General features: G+C 45.2%; 1 protein-coding gene across 4 annotated transcripts in view; it reads left to right on the top strand.

The window, feature by feature from the left end:
* GRB10 (growth factor receptor bound protein 10) overlaps positions 1-16,160 on the top strand; it is a 195,143-nt gene that overhangs the window by 99,351 nt on the left and 79,632 nt on the right. For all 4 annotated transcript variants that reach the window (XM_081244419.1, XM_081244422.1, XM_081244420.1 and 1 more), the window contains one exon: positions 311-401. In XM_081244419.1, the coding sequence (XP_081100545.1) occupies positions 311-401 (91 nt within the window). The remainder of the gene's footprint in view (positions 1-310; positions 402-16,160) is intronic.

The following is a 16,160-nucleotide window of genomic DNA, read 5'->3' as shown; positions in this document are numbered from 1 at the left end:
ATGCTAATTCTTTACATTCATGGCTTAAACCCTGCAGTTGACAGTAATTCTTTTTGAATTGCTATTCAGGGAAAGCAACTTAAGCCAAAAACAAGGAGTCACTTTTTCTTCCAGCTCCCTAGCCAGCAGGCTGTCCCTTTTTATGATGAACTTTCCTTTTACTGCGTATTTTAAACAACTGTCGTTCAAAACTAAAAAAGTAAATAAATTGAGAAAGTAAGAAATGGGGGAAGAAAGGCTGGGGGCGGGTGGATGTGACCCCTGTGAAGTGCTTCTTTTGACCAGAGCCTTTCCGCACCTGTCTTTCCAGGACCAGGTGGAACAGACATCTCCTCGCCGTCCTGGAAATCTGGCAGGACCCGGCTTCCCAGCGCCGCCTGACCGGCTGGCGAATCACCAAGGTAAGGACGGAGTCACAAAAGCGCCCTGACACAGATGCCCTGACTCTCTCACTACAGCTTTGCAGCGATGCTAGGCTTTGTATTCTAAGAAACTGTTCCTGACTCTGATATAAGAAGATGCTGACCTTAGCTCTTCTTTTCCCCTTTAAGGAAAATAAATTCTATAAAAGAGAGAAATAACTCGGTTATGACATCTTCCTATAGTTTCTTTCAATGAACCAACTTCAGTGAGCAAAACTTCCAAATAGATTTCATGTGAATTTTCCCAGGATTCAACTTCAAGGCAACTTTAGAGGCCCCTCCATGGTGGGACCCTCTTGATTTTGGCGTTTTTATTTGCACTTAAGCTAGTTTTGCGTGTATGTACCCTTGGCAGTTCTCTACTTTCCTAGGATTCCTTCTGTTTCTTCTGGTTAATTTCTGACGGGATCACCGTGGGGAAGAAGGGAATGTCTTAAATGGTTACAAGGTCTGGTAACTTAGGTCTAATAAAGCCAAGCTTTCACGTAGGACAGGACTTAGGAAGAGAATTGGTCTGGTCATGAGGTGGGACAGGAAAAGCACACATGGCTGGTGGTGGAGAGTTTAAGTATCAGAAATTGTAGGGTTTCGAGCTGGTAGGAATTAGAATAATCAGATTTTCTTAATTGCCTAAGGAGAAAGAGGATGACATTTAGCAAAAATAAAGTCTGGGAGCTGGCCGTGAAGTCAGAAGGATGTTTTCTCGAGCATTAGAAGATTTATAAAAGCTGTCGGGATTTCCTGTGTCAAGCGTAGTTTTAGGTGCCCTTTTAGAAAGCTCTCACACAAAGTGATGCGAGGGGAGTGCCAATTTGATCACATCGGCTTTGAAACTCAGGGAAGTCTTAACTTATTACATCTCACTGCTTACACTGAGTGACCTGGGGTCTGCGTGTCTCAGCAGCTGCAGCTGGGCCCAGGGGAGTGAGCGGACATGACTCCAGGCTGAACTCAGCTCCCCAGACAGTCAGGCTTTTAAGCCATCATGACATTGACCACCTTTCCCTCCAGTCTTCAGTAATTCTTCACACACGGCACATAGAACAGGAAAATCAAAAGGACTCAGCCCACGGGCTTCCCTGGTGGCGCAGTGGTTGAGAGTCTGCCTGCCGATGCAGGGGACACGGGTTCGTGCCCCGGTCCGGGAAGATCCCACATACTGCGGAGCGGCTGGGCCCGTGAGCCATGGCCGCTGAGCCTGCGCGTCCGGAGCCTGTGCTCCGCAACGGGAGAGGCCACAACAGTGAGAGGCCCGCGTACTGCAAAAAAAAAAAAAAAAAAAAAAAGGACTCAGCCTGGCTCAGACCCAGGACAGAGATGCCCCCAGAGCAGTGAGCAATGCTGACACCCGTGCCCACCAGGCTGCAGGTCCCAAAGCCACCACTGACGGCAGCGGTTCAGGTCCCAGGGAATAGTAGGGGCCGAGCTCCTGCAGCTCGCTGGGAGCTGGAGTGGGGCACGCCCCCTCCTGAAAGACCCTGGAAAACAGTGCATGTGGACCTACGGCCAGGCAGCTGGCATGGCCCCGCAGCACTGCAGCCTCCCCTGAGGAGGTCCCTGAGGGTCCCAGTACCCCACCCAGCACACGGGAGGGTGGGCAGGCGGCGCACAAGCACAGCCCAGCCCAGGTACCACTGCACGCTGGTGTTCCCAGCATGGGAAGCAGTCTGCTACTAGGCAGCGCCGCTCCCGGGATCGAGAGATTGCCACTTTACACGTGCAGATAAGTGTCTTTGTAATGCCCTGGAGATGAAAACAAGAATAACATCCACCAGAGAGGCCAAGAAACTCTGAAACACAATGGGAAGAAATGAAGCAAGAAGGGGGTGTGTGAGAGAGAGTCCCTGAGAAGTTTTGGAAATGAGATGAATAGCCATTGGCATTTCCAAAATGCTGGATTTGGTCTAAAGAGAATGGATGAGCTGGAGCCACCTCCCTCTAGCCCAGAGAGTCATGGGAAAACGTGGACGGGCCATTGGACACGGTCATTTAGACGTGCATGAGGACAGGAGAGTGGAGGGAATGGGGGTGGGGTGTGAAGAGATGCTGGCCAAGAACGGGCCAGAAATGAGAAGATGGAGCCCCCCGACTGCACTCAGAGAACTAAGAGGAAAAATGACGGTTCATCCACATCTAAAAGCATTTAGCATTATTCCAGAAAATGGAAGACAAGAGAAAATCCAAAGGGAAGCAGCAGATTTCACAACCTAGGAATGGCCACTGGATGGATGGCCGACTTGGGCCCAGGAGGAGCCAGAAGACAATGCAGGAGATTTTTAAGGTGTTGAGGGAAAAAGAACTGTCCGCCTAAGATTTTATACCAACATCTTGTGAAAGCAAAACAGAGCTTTCAGATGAAGGTTGAGACAGTTTATTACTGGCAGTCCTCACTAAAAGAATGATTAAAAGTTGTACTTCCAGAAGAAGATATGTGGGTGGCGAGGAAGGCCTGGAGCGTGAAAAGAGTAACGGGCCGAGAAAGAAATGCTATGTCGTAAGTTGAATTCTATGTGAATTGTTAAAACTAGGTTAAACTAAAACTTTGGTTAATTAACCATTGGGAATGAGTGTTAAATGTGTGATGGAATCATAATAAGACCCTAGTTAGGATAAAAGGAATGTAAAATGACTTGAGACTACATTAGAAAAAAAGATAGTTATGTATTTTAAAATATTAGGTGCAACTAAAATATTGACTGTAATTACTCAAAGAATATGTGTATAGTCTGTAGTTTCTAACCTAGCAGAAAAAAATATAAGGGAATCTACAGTTTATAAAAACAACCAACATCAAGCAGAAAAGGATGAAAAACCAGATGTGAACAAAAAAGGATGTCAAACAGGAAATATAAAATACGAGGATTATTATTTATATATAATTATGGTATATAATTATAGTATTATTTATATATAATTATAGTAGTGTTATTGTATTATTTATATACAATACTGTTAGGATATCTCTAATAGTATTAACAGGTTCAAATTAGTAGAAATACGTAGAACCCTGCACCCAACAGACAGACACTTGATTCTTCTCTAAAATCCATATAACTTTTTAAAAAGTTGACCATATATGGAAAGTTGAACTGAATTGTAAACATTCTGTTTCATGCATGCCACGGTCTTTGACCCAGTGTGATTAAATCAGAAGTCAACAGAAAAAGTTCAAAACAAAACATGTAAACATATTGTGGAAACATTACAAAACCTCCTTACTTCACTCATGGTTAGGAGATCACAATGAAAATATCAGTCGTTTAGAACTGAATGAAAAAGGCACGTACTACAGTTTGGAAATTATAAAATGCTGCAAAATGGTATTCAAGACTAAATTTCTAATCTTTAAAAGGAGGAAAAATTGAAATTAGAAGAATGAAAATGGAATAACTCTAAGGAATGTAAAGGAAGTCATTATAAAAGTTAAGATCAGAAGTCATTGAAATGATGAAGAAAGTATCAGTAGACAGAAACAGAACTAAAGCCAGTGTTTCCTAAAATCTACCAAAATCACAGACGCTCAGGAGGAGGAAGGACGTGCAAGAAAATCATATGAAGAGCACGTCACAGATAAAAGAGTGTCGTGAAATGAGAAAACCATGAACAACTTTATGCCAATAAATGTGAATGTATGAGGGAAATGGATAATTAATGTATTGCAAAAATATACAGACAAAATTGCAACACCAAATGCTGGAGAGCCTGTGGAGCAACAGGAAGTCTAATCATTGCTGGTGGGGATACAAAATGGTGCAGCCACTTTGGAAGATGGTTTGATAGTTTCTTACAAAACTAACCATCCTCTTACCATAGGAGACAGCCATTCATGTTCCTTGGTATTTGCTCAAATGAGTTTTGAAAATTTATGTCCACCTGAAAACTTGCACACAGATATTTATAGCAGCTTCAATCATAATTGCCAAAAGGTGGAAGCGACCAAGGTGTCCTTCCGTAGGTGATGGGTAAATAAACTGTGGTGCAATATTATTCAGTGTTAGAGAGAAATGAGCTATCAAGCCATGACAAGACACAAAATCTTAAATGCATATTACTAAGTAAAAGAACCAGTTTGAAAAGGCTACATACTGTATGAGTCCAACTGTATGACATTCTGGAGAAGGGAAAGCTATGGAGACAGAGGCAACAGTGGGGAAAGATGAACAGGCAGAACAGAGAGGGTTTTAGGGCAGTGAAAATACCATGTGTGATGTTAGAATGCTGGACGTCACTATGGATACGTTTGTCCAAACCCATGGAATGTACCAAGTTTCACCAAAGGTGAACCCTAAAGTCTGCTGTGGACTTTGTGTGATTTTGATGTGTCAGTGTTGGTTCATCCTTGGTAAAAAGAAAAAAATGTACCATTCTAGTGAGTGATGGTGCTCATGGAGCAGCTATGCATATGTAGGGAGTACAGGATAAATGGGAAACTCTGCAACCCCCCTCACTTTTGTTGTATACCAAAAACTGCTCTAAAAAAAAGGCTTTAAAAAAAAAAACAAAAACAAAAACCTGATTGCATCTGAAAGAAGAAATAGCCTAGAGATTACCTAAGAAAACCAAGAATGTTTTTCTTCTGTGCCATGTGAATTAAACATTATGTGACCTGATGGAAAATATAGCTCTGTGAGTACAGACAGCACTCAAAAGTTTTAGGTGGAGAATCCTGAAGAAATAAAGAATAGTTGAAAGGGAGAAACGAAACATAGTTGACACTGGGAGAAATATCAAATTTTAATAAAGAACTCTGGCAGAATGGAGTCAGAAAATAATACCACCTCCTCAGAGATGCTCGGGGAATTCTGCAAATGAGTGTCATGGAGCCTTCAAAAAACAAATAATTTCTCTTTTTATGCCAGTGGCTGGAGAGAGAGAGGAGAAAAGCTCCCCCACTCATTTTATAACGTTCTGTAGTTTTGTAAGAGACAGTCCAAGAAATCCAAGTACAGGCCTATTTCACATTTTAACATACAACCAAAAAGTCTGTGGAAAGCACTGAGGAATCACATTTAACAGTTTATCTTAAATAAAACACGGAACAAACAAATGTTATGACCAAATTGGATTTATTATAATAATGCAAGGATTCTTTCCCATCATTAGACTATGAACACATTTAACACGTGAAAAGATTAAAGGAAAGAAAATGGTCGTTGGACCGGAGACAGTTATTTAATACAGTTCTCCACTCATATAACACAAAACAAACAGTAACAACCAAACTCTTACTAAAGCAGTACAGATCTTCCTTGACTTACATGCCTATAGACTGATTGCAATTTGATAATATCGTTAAGTCAAAAATGCATTTAATACACCTAACTCACTATAGCTTGGCCTTGCCCACCTTAAATGTTTTCAGAACGGTTTCATTAGCCTACAGTTGGGCAAAATCTAACACAAACCTATTTTACAATAAAATGTCGACTATCTCTCGTAATTTATTGAATGCTGTACTGAAGTGGAAGGCAGAATGGTTGTCTGGGTCCAGACTGGTTGCGAGTGTATCAGTGGTTTGCCCTCGTGAGCTGGGCTGCTTGGACCCTGAGGCTCCCTGCCCAGCAAGCATGTCACGAACCCGGGAAACGATCAAAAGGCAAAATTCGAAGTACGCTTCCTACTGAATGCAAATCACGTTCTCACCACGTTAAAGTCAAAAAATCCTAAGTGGAAGTACCGTTAAGTCAGGGACTGTCTGTAGTAAAAAGAAACCTCTGTAAACCTCTGTAACCGGTTGAAAGTCTGTTTGTTGAAGATACACAGCATCCAGCATCCACGGTGGAGAAATATTAGAGTCATGTCCGTGAAAGTCAGGAATGACACAGAAAGGTCTGCTGTGACAAGAGGTCTTCACCAGTGTCGTAAAACAAACACAGAACCAGAAATGCAGACACCAAAAGGAAGAAATGGAATTGGCGCCTCTCTGCAAATATTATCTTACAGAAAAACCCGAACAAACTTTTTGGCCACCCCAATAGTATCCGAATAGAAAATTCACTTACAATAAATGAGTTCTGCAAGATGGTAGATAGGTGAGATCAACAGATAAAATGTAAAAATACCTTGTGCAACGGTAGAAAACAATCAGGAAGTGTAATCCCACCTACATAATTACAAAAATGATAAGGTATTCTAGAAATAAATTCAACTAGATTACTTGACGTTCTAAGATGTTTTTTAAGGACATAAAAAAACCTATAGTGGAGAGTTATTCCGTGATCACGAATGAGAAGACTTAAATAGTGAAGATGTTACGTCTTCCCGAGTTTATCTTTAAATTGAATGCAGTTGCGAGCAAGTTTCAAAGCGTTTGGTGTGACCTGATAGATGGTTCCTACCTCTAATGTGGACGTGTGAAAACTCCATAACAGCAAAGAGAAATTTGAAGATGAGCAAAGCGTACGTAGGCAGGAAGGGGTGATTTGCACCATCAGGTAGCAAGGCTGCTTATGAGACCTTACAGTTAGGAAAGCATGTTATTGATTCAAGGACAGACAAATAGACATCCCATAGAGACCCACACAGTTACGGAAACTCAGTACAGCACAGAGAAGTTGTGGTAGAGCCCTGAGGACAGGGGGCCCGTGACTCCTCCAGGGGTGGTGGGCATGGGGGTTGGGGGGAAAACTGGATCCCTACCACATATGATCCACAGCCATCGATTCTAGGGGGGCAAACTGGATCCCTACCATATGTGATCCACAACCATCAATTTCAGGTGAGTGACTGACTAAAAGTGGAAAACAAAATGTTTTTTAATTTTGTCTAATAATAAGAATTAGTGATTTCAAGATCTGTGAGTCTGTTTCTGTTTTGTGAATAAGCTCATTTGTATCATTTTTTATTAGATTCCACATATAAGTGGTATCATATGACATTTGTCTTTCTCTGTCTGACTTGCTTCACTTAGTATGATCATCTCTAGGTCCATCCATGTTGCTGCAAATGGCATGATTTCATCCTTTTTCATGGCTGAGTAATATTCCATTGTATATATGTACCACATCTTCTTTATCCATTCATCTATCGATGGACATTTACACAGATCTTGAAATCAAACTTACGGTTACCAAAGGGGAAACGTGGGGGGAAGGGATAAATTAGGAGATTGGGGTTGTCATATACACACTACTATATATAAAATAGATAACTAATAAGGAGCTACTGTATAGCACAGGGAACTCTACTCAATATTCTCTAGTAACCTATATGGGAAAAGAATCTGAAAAATAATGGAAATATGTATGTGTATAACTTGAATCACTGTACTGTACGCCAGAAACTAACACAACATTGTAAATCAACTATACTCCAATAAAAATTTAAAAAAAAAAGAATTAGTGAGTAGTGAGAATCTTCATACACTCAGGCTGAGAAAAGACTTCCTAAGTAAGACTTAGCACAACCATAAAGGAAAGATGTTTGAGTCCATAACACACAAATTGCTGTACAAACCTAACAGACAGCATCTAAAACACTGACAGGCACACTTTGGCCTGGGAAAAATATTTGCAGTGCGTATAACGTGCAAAGTATTAGTATCCTCAGTTTACTGTAAAAAGTCCTATACATGAGAGAAACAATCAAATAGAAAAACTGGCAAAAAGCAGGAGCAGGCAGTTTGCAAAAGAGGCAAGCATGCTGTGTTTGTATGTGATGCGGCACGGTCATTTCACATGGAGACGTGGAAGTGGCTGGTCTGCGGCTGGAGGGAGCCTGTGCTCCCAGGTCTGTGACGTGGGGCAGAAAAGCGCAGGTCTCTCTCTCTTTCAAGTGCATCCAGGTCCCGCATGCTCAGCCTTCCTTTGGCACCCCTGCGGCCCCGCGTGTCCCTGTGCCTGTTTGTGTGCGTGGGCTGGGCTTTGCAGCGCCCAGCTGTGCAGCACAGAGGCCGGTGCCCTCCCGAGCCGGGGTCTGCACAGCCTGCAGGAGACTGCAGCCTGTCCTGCCCGCGGTGGAGGGGGCCCTCCTGCAGCCTGTCCTGCCCGCAGTGGAGGGGGCCCTCCTGCAGCCTGTCCTGCCCGCGGTGGAGGGGGCCCTCCTGCAGCCTGTCCTGCCCGCGGTGGAGGGGGCCCTCCTGCAGCCCTGAGCCATCCCTCCTCTCCTTACCACCTCCGCGCCGAAGTTCTTCCTAACGAGACAGCTGGGGATTCGGGACAGCACTTGACAGGGACACAGCGCTGTTCTTTCTTGCTTCCTTAATCTGCAAGGCATCCAGGTGCTCCAGCTCTTGGCCTTAGGTGTCTGCGAGGTGTTTGATCTGGTCCTTTGCAAGGGACCTGATGTTTAGAATAAAAGATCTGCCATGACGTTCCTTGACCTGTTCCTTCTCTCTGCAAAGAGGATTGAATGCCCTGGTTTCTGTTAGCTCGTTCCTACCGTAAGCAGCTTCTTTTTGTGTGACGGTTGTTAAAACCGCTTCAGACATTTCCTAGCAGCGATCTGCAAAAGGGATGTGTCTTCTTTGGAAAGCGGGAGGTTTTGCAATAGCTGGAATTAATTACCCTTGATAGTATTTTAAAAATATATTTTCTTATGAGGGTAAAATATATATACCATAAAATTTACCATTTTAACCATTTTTAAGTGTGTTTCAATAGCATTCAGTACATTCACGGTGTTGTACAATTCTCACCACTATCTATTTGAAAAAATGTTTTATCATCCCAAACAGAAACTCTGTACCCATTAAGCAAGAATTCCCCCAGCTCCTGGTAACCTCTCTTGTACTGTCTTCTGTCTCTGTGAGTTTGCCTTTTCTAGGTACCTCGTGTGCGTGGACTCATACACTATTTGTCCCTTTGTGCCTGGCTTGGTTTACTTCGTATAGTGTTTTGAAGGTTCGTCTTGGTTGTCGCACGTATGAGAGTTTCATTCTTTTGGTAGCTGAATTAGGTTTTGTTGTCTGTAGACCTCATTTTTTTATCACTTCATCTGTCCGTCTCCCCTGTCTGCCTTCACCTTTTGGCTGTTGTGACTAATGCTGCAGTGAACACAGGTGTGCACGTACCTGTTTGAGTCTCTGCTTTCAGTCCCTCTGGGCATACACTTAGGAGTGGAATTGATTACTAGTATGGGAGTTCAACGCTTAGCTTTTTCTTGACAATATTTTTTGAGATGTGAGGTTTCAGAGAATTGTGGTTTTTGGAAGTTCGGCCTTTTCTCGTTTTAAACAACTTGTGTCTGATTGTTATTCTTGCTCAGCACTGAAGCTGAGTGGTCCAGCCCTCTCCTGCTCTACTCAGAAGACCACAACTGAGCAGAGATGCCCCGAGGAGTGGAGAGGTTTGAAATCCACACAGGAAAGTCACTGCACATGAGCTGGGACTGTGTTCCCTCTGGAGACGGGGCCATGTGTGCACACAGCCAAGCCTCCTGAGATGTGATCAAAGCATCGCCCACGATCCCTGGGGTTGTGAAGCCCAGAAATGGAGTCAGTCCCCAGTTCAGAAGGAGACTCGGAAACCCAGCAACTCAGCTCCCTGAATCGAGGGATGCCTTCCGGGCTCCAGCCTCCCATCGTCCTGTCACCCCGTCACAGATCTTTTCTGCTTTGGTTGCTTCTCTTGGTTTTCTTTAGACCAAAAATTTTGGTTATTAGGGTGCAGTTTTAATGTGCACAATTGTATTTGGTGGAGTGCTTTTTTTCCCCTAGGAACCTATACATCAAAGCTACCTTCTAAGTGTTCCTTTATGTATTGTATTTTTCCCCTTTCTCCTGAGATGATACATGTCTTGAGGGCAGGAACCATGTCTTCCTCATCTCGAAGGTTCTGCTATAGTGCCTTGTCCATAGTTGGATTTTATAGAGATTTGTTTAACAGATTTCTGAACTCACGTGCCATATATATACCTGTGGGTTCCAGAAAGGGCCTGAGGTCCTGCCTCTGCCTTCCATGGGTTCGGATGATTCCAGGCGAGCAAAGACAAGACCAGTTAGCAGAGCCCTTCCCTTCTTGCGGTGCCACTGATGAGGTGCCAGGAACACTTGGATGAGGGGGCGATCCATGAGAGAGTGTAAGTCAGCTGAGAACATGAGGTTGCTTTCTTTAAAATTATTTAAAAAAATTTTTTTAATAGAGTAAAATAAAATGTATTCTTTTTTTTTTTTTTTTTTTGCGGTACGCGGGCCTCTCACCGTTGTGGCCTCTCCCGTTGCGGAGCACAGGCTCCGGACGCGCAGGCTCAGTGGCCATGGCTCACAGGCCCAGCCACTCTGCGGCATGTGGGATCTTCCCGGACCGGGGCACGAACCTGTGTCCCCTGCATCGGCAGGTGGACTCTCAACCGCTACGCCACCAGGGAAGCCCTGTATTCTTTAACTGAGGCCTAGTTGATTTACCATGTTGTGTTCATGTAAGATGAGGTTGCTTTTGAACCGAGCTTGCGTCCTCGCTCATGGATACCCTTTTACCCAGTTCACCCTTTACTGTATGATGGAGAACAACTCCAGTGCTTCACACACACACTCACTCACACACACGCACACACACACACACACACGTGTACGTAACTTTTATTTTCTTACTATCATTTCCTTATAGTGAAACTAGCCTGTCTTCCAAAGGTCACGTTCAGAAAGAAAAGCTCGGCCAAATCCTGAATCGTCATGAGTATCAGCCTCTGGTCGGGTGTTGCCGCCGGAGCTGATGTCGTTTTGATTCCCTTTGCCCCTTCCCTGTGCCTGAACACCTCTGACTGGGTTAAGATGCAGAAAAGCCCTTAAGGGTGCTTCTGCAGCATCCTTTCAAGGGATGATATCATAGCCCGTCAGAAAGGTGTCGTGCCCTCTGTTTCTTCCATGTGTACCTGACTTCCCTGTTATAAAAATAGGTTCTTCACCTGTTAAGAACTTGTGTTTCATATCTTAACTCACCGAATGCACTTAATTGTCCTGAGGTGGGCACTGTTATGACCCCATATTTACAGGGAAGGAAATTGAGGCACAGGCTTTAGAAAAGTCACCCAGATCACCCCCCAAAGGAGTGGCGGAGCTGGGCCCGAACCCAGCTGGGCCGGGGGCTCTGGCATCTGCGCTTCTCACCACCTTGCTGCTCTCTGCCTCGGGGTTCCTCCTCCGTCCTCATCGGAGTCCATGCATATCTTCCTTTCTTTTTGACTACTCACATTTTTCAGGTCCTCAAACTGAGATTTTGTTGGCTGTAGCGACTGGATTTTCCTTGTTCTTGAAAGCAGCCAAGTGGGTAGGGTCCACGGTCCCCATCCCCCATCCTGGACGGTGGTCTCCTTTCTGTTACACTTCTTCCAGCTTTCCACTGGGACAATCCTTTGTGTCCATAAGGAAGAGGTAACGGAAAGGCATCAAGGCGCCAGCTCTCACGCTTGTCTTTCCCAGCGTCAGGCAAGCGGCGGACCTCGCCCTTCCTGGTTCTCACGTGGAGCAGGATTGAAACACCCGCCGTCATCCTGTGTCATTTCTCAAGTCTCGGCTGTTCCGGGCCTTCGCTCCCCTGAGACTCTGACAGCTCACATCACTCTTGCCTGTTTCCTCTGAGCGGATAAGTGGACTCCACTCATGTTTCTTGTTTTCTCTGGCTGTCAGGATGCCCGCCCTCCACTAGAGGCTTTATCCCCACAAGGCCTTCTGTGCTGGGGCCTTTGCTTTTCATGCTCTTCGCTGTCGTTGTCCTGTTTCTCTGATTCATTTCATCCATTCAGCAAATATCTGTTGTTTGTCCAGGCCACACCAGGCGTGGGGCCCAGGCCCTAGGGATGCAACAGGAAGCAGTGGGTCCTTTTTAATTTATTGGTCCCATAACACATGGACCTTTTTGCCCAAGGAACTATAAATCTCTTTTAGAAGCGACGGGGCACAACGTAGATATAATTCCTTCATTATTAAGATCCGTGATGAATGAATATCTTTAGATTGCTCTTAGGCAGGAAACTAGAATATCCTAGCTCCTGAAATCTAACAATATATGTCTTCCTTTATATTACACTTTATCTAAATTACTTTATTTTTTTTAACTGCAATGAACCAGCCATTTCAGGTAAAAAAAAGTTTTTTTTGGAATGAGTTATTTTTCTTTTGTAATTTTAAGGTCTATCCCCAAAGGGAGATCTCAGGCTAGAGATTTTCCTTTAGGAAAAGTGACCCTCCGATCTTCGGGACACAGTGTACCGCTGCCTTCAGAAGCGCTTCAGCAAGGTTACAGCACCACTTGTTCACGTGTCTAATATTAGCTAATGTTTCTGTACCCCACTGCGCGTTAATCTGTCTCCAGGAAGGCCCTCAAAGATCTCAGCTCCTTACCTGGGGGCAGGCCCTGCAGGTACATGACGAGTTGACCCTTTCGGAGGATCCTGGGAAGAGCAGGTGTTTCCGCAGAATTAAGTAACTGGGCGCCGGCCCCGGAGCCAGGAGCCTGCCTGGTGGTTCCCACCGCCCTTTGCTGCTCCCTTAGAACTGGGCCCCTGCCAGGGGCGGGTAGCCAACACTTGCTCAACCCTGGGCCTCGTTCTGACTGAGAGAGACTTTAATAACAGTCCTGACCTTTTCAGGAGTGGGGGCAGGGACTAGAGGAGATGGGGGCACAGGTCGTTAATCCTTCCACGTCCAAGGGTACATCTGAGATATATTTTGAAAAATAATCCCAGTGGACTCCATCTGCTTGTGTGTCAGATGGCTAAAAGCACCTTTGCCTCACGAATGCTTCCTGTTTGGGGGGCTCAGCGTAGTGAGCCCCAGGGGCTGCTGATGCAAGGCCAGCTAGAGGTCTGGGTCGTAGGGAGATGGTTTCTACCTTCCTTGCAGCCAATGGACTGACTCTCCGTGACACCAGTTGCTGTGTTTTCTCACTGATCGTGCCCTCTGGCTCTGCACTGTGTGGCTGCCGGTGCCTGTGCATCCTGAATGGACACAGAATCCTTCTGTGGTCCCTGCGACCTTGGGGGTGGCCAGGTGGGCCTGACGTGCTCAGGGGTGCTCTCAGGGACAGCCGGAGGCCTGGCCTGCCAGGTGATGCTTCCTGCAGGAGACCCCTGGGCCTCAGACAGTCCTCCATCCCTGCTGGAATTAGAACCTCTGGCATTTATTCACTTGGTGGCCTGGGTGTGACTTGTCCGGTGGGCCTTTTTCCAGGGAACTAACAGACAGGGGACTCAGCAGCCCCAAGAGAGTTTGGGAACTCTGCCTGACTGTCTGACCTTCTGGAAAATTCTACAGCTTGATTTATGGAGGCTGGTGGCTCCATTTTCCACATACTCAGCTGACATTTACTGACCACCTACTGTGTGCCAGCTGTGAAGTTAGGTAGGGAGGAAGAGGCCCAAGCCTCTGGAAACGCACGGTTAATGACAAAGAACGATGTGTACATAGGAGATTAAACTAAAACTAAAGTTTAGTGAGAAAAACTGGGGAAACTTAAAATTATAATTATACCAGGGAGGCAGGATGTCCACCCTTGGAGTTGGCTTTGACCTCCATCTTCATCTTGGGAGAGCTGAGTCACCCTGTGTCTTGGCTTTTTTATCTGAAATCTTAAAAATGCCTACTTGGCTGGTTTGGTAGGAAGATTAGAAACTGCTTGACCTACAAGATAGGCCTGGCATAAGACCCGGTGCCAGAAACGGTTGCTACTGTGTGTCTTCATCATTAATAAATGCAATGTTACGTATGTAGAGAGGGTGGAAATCAAAACGCTCTCTCATGGACCCAGCACGTGCAGCCTCTCCCTCTGGGCTTTGCTCCTTCAGAATCCGGGTCCATCGAGGCCCAGATTCTGAGAAAGACTGTCATGGGTTTTCCTTCTGCTGGGGTGTTATTCAGAAGGTGCCGCTTATATGTGTGCTGTTGTTCCCCTTGCTTGATGAATCCTTTTCATAAGAATCGTAAGCCCTTGCTTAGGAACTCTGTTCATTCTTGACCCGACTCTGGAGATTTGGATTCAGAATGAATCCAAGCGAGTCCCAGGAACCTGTTTTCACAAGTGAGCCTCCCAGGGGGTCCTGCTCATCAGACAGATTCCCGAGGGAGGGAGGGATGGATCTCCATCATCCCAGCCCACCGGCCCCCTCCTGAACGTTGCATCTTTCCACTTCAGCCCGATTTCCATCACATCCTGCAAAGACAGCTCCTCCCTCCTGGGCATTGCAGTTCCGGGAGAAATGTGCCATTTCTTGGAATTGCCTGGTACGTTCTCCTGGAAGGAGTTTCCCCATCCTGATGCCTGAGAAATTGGGCTCTTCGTAGAGCTGAGTGCCCTCTGCTTCATCGCCTTGCCTTACATAACAGATCTTGTAAAGTCCTCGTCTTTTGCCAGGTCCTGAGCACAGCCGTCCTGGGAGAGTGTCTGTCCTGTAGGATCCTCTTCTGGTTTGGGCAGTTCATTAACTCTACCAAGGCTGTTGCCGTCTGAGGACACAAAGCGTCCTCTGTGCGACTTCTGCTGCCCGCGTGCCCCTAACCTCTCCTGTAAGACGCTCAGTTGGGGTTGAGGTCCCCCCTTTCCGCGAGGGGTCCGGTCTCTGTTTGGAATATCTCCATCTCCTCCTCTCGTACACTGGAGTGGGTTTTAGCTTCTTCACAGAGGGAATTATTTTCCCAGAGGTGGTGGAAGAAGTTTCACCTCCTTCCTTGCACCTTTGCCTTTAGCACCATAATCCTTTGCCGGAGTGTGATGCCTAGGACTTCATTACCTTTAGGTGGTGGGGTTCTTTTCTCTTTTGTGAATGTCTGTATTTCCAGTAGCTGGACCAATGTCAGAGAGATAGTTGGTGCTCAGTCAGTATCTGTTGAATGAAGAAAAACATGGGTTACATGAAGGAATTTTACATTTATGGAGGTAAATACACAGAATCACGGAGAGTTAATGTTGAATGGGGTAGTGAAGATAATTTACCTTTAAAAAACTTGCCTGTTTGCAATCACAGTGCCCGTGAGTGACAGGCTTTTGGCCTGTGTCCTGGATCTTCCCTGTTCAACTGCAGTGTTCTTGGATATATATTTCTAAGATTAATGGAAAATGGGAACCTTCCAGAATGACAAGTTATTTGCCTAGTTTCTTGCACCCAGGTTTCTGCCCTGATTTATGATGCAATAGAAGAATTGGGAATCAAAATCAGAAGGTTGAGGAGAAAAAGATTAAATTGCTAAGGATGACTTGAGAAAGCGGCAATGAATCTTTTGCCCCTTTTGAGCGATGTTTTGTATGTTTCTGTTCTCCCCGCTCCTCCAAGCTGTCCTCTAATTGTACAAATAGAGATTACACAACAGAGTCTGTAGTTTTTTCTGCAATTTGTAGCTCGGGTCCTTGGTCCTTGGTTGGCAGTTTTTAACTTTTTGTTCGTGGAAAATTGTGCTCCAAGGTGCAGAAAACAAACGGTCTTAAAGACCTGAAAGAAACTTATGTGATATCCAGGTCTTTCCTGGCAGCAGTGTGACAGGATAAAACTCCAAGAAAGGGGGAAACTTATGCTCTTTTCTCTTGTGCCAGTTCTTGAATTTCAGTGAATGGGATCACTGAGTGGAATGCGTAGCTTTCCTCGTTTTCTTTATTTGTTTTTTGGATAGAATTATTCTTCAGCTCTCTCTCAAGATGTAGATTGAACAAGTACCTCTCACGGGAATCAGAGTCCAGAGTGATTCATCATTCCTCACTGTTTTGCTTGTCTGCTGTGGTGGTGGAGCTGGCTCCTCAGGCTGCTAGGATGTCTGCATTTGACTCTGATCTGCCCGGGAGGTCGTGCCGCGTCCTGCCCTCTGTGTGTTGCAGC

The sequence above is a fragment of the Mesoplodon bidens genome (assembly GCF_964165515.1).
Source record: "Mesoplodon bidens genome assembly, chromosome: 9".
Taxonomy (NCBI): Eukaryota; Metazoa; Chordata; class Mammalia; order Artiodactyla; family Ziphiidae; genus Mesoplodon; species Mesoplodon bidens.
Note: the sequence above shows the minus strand (reverse complement) of the source record. Positions and strands in the feature narration are given on the sequence as shown.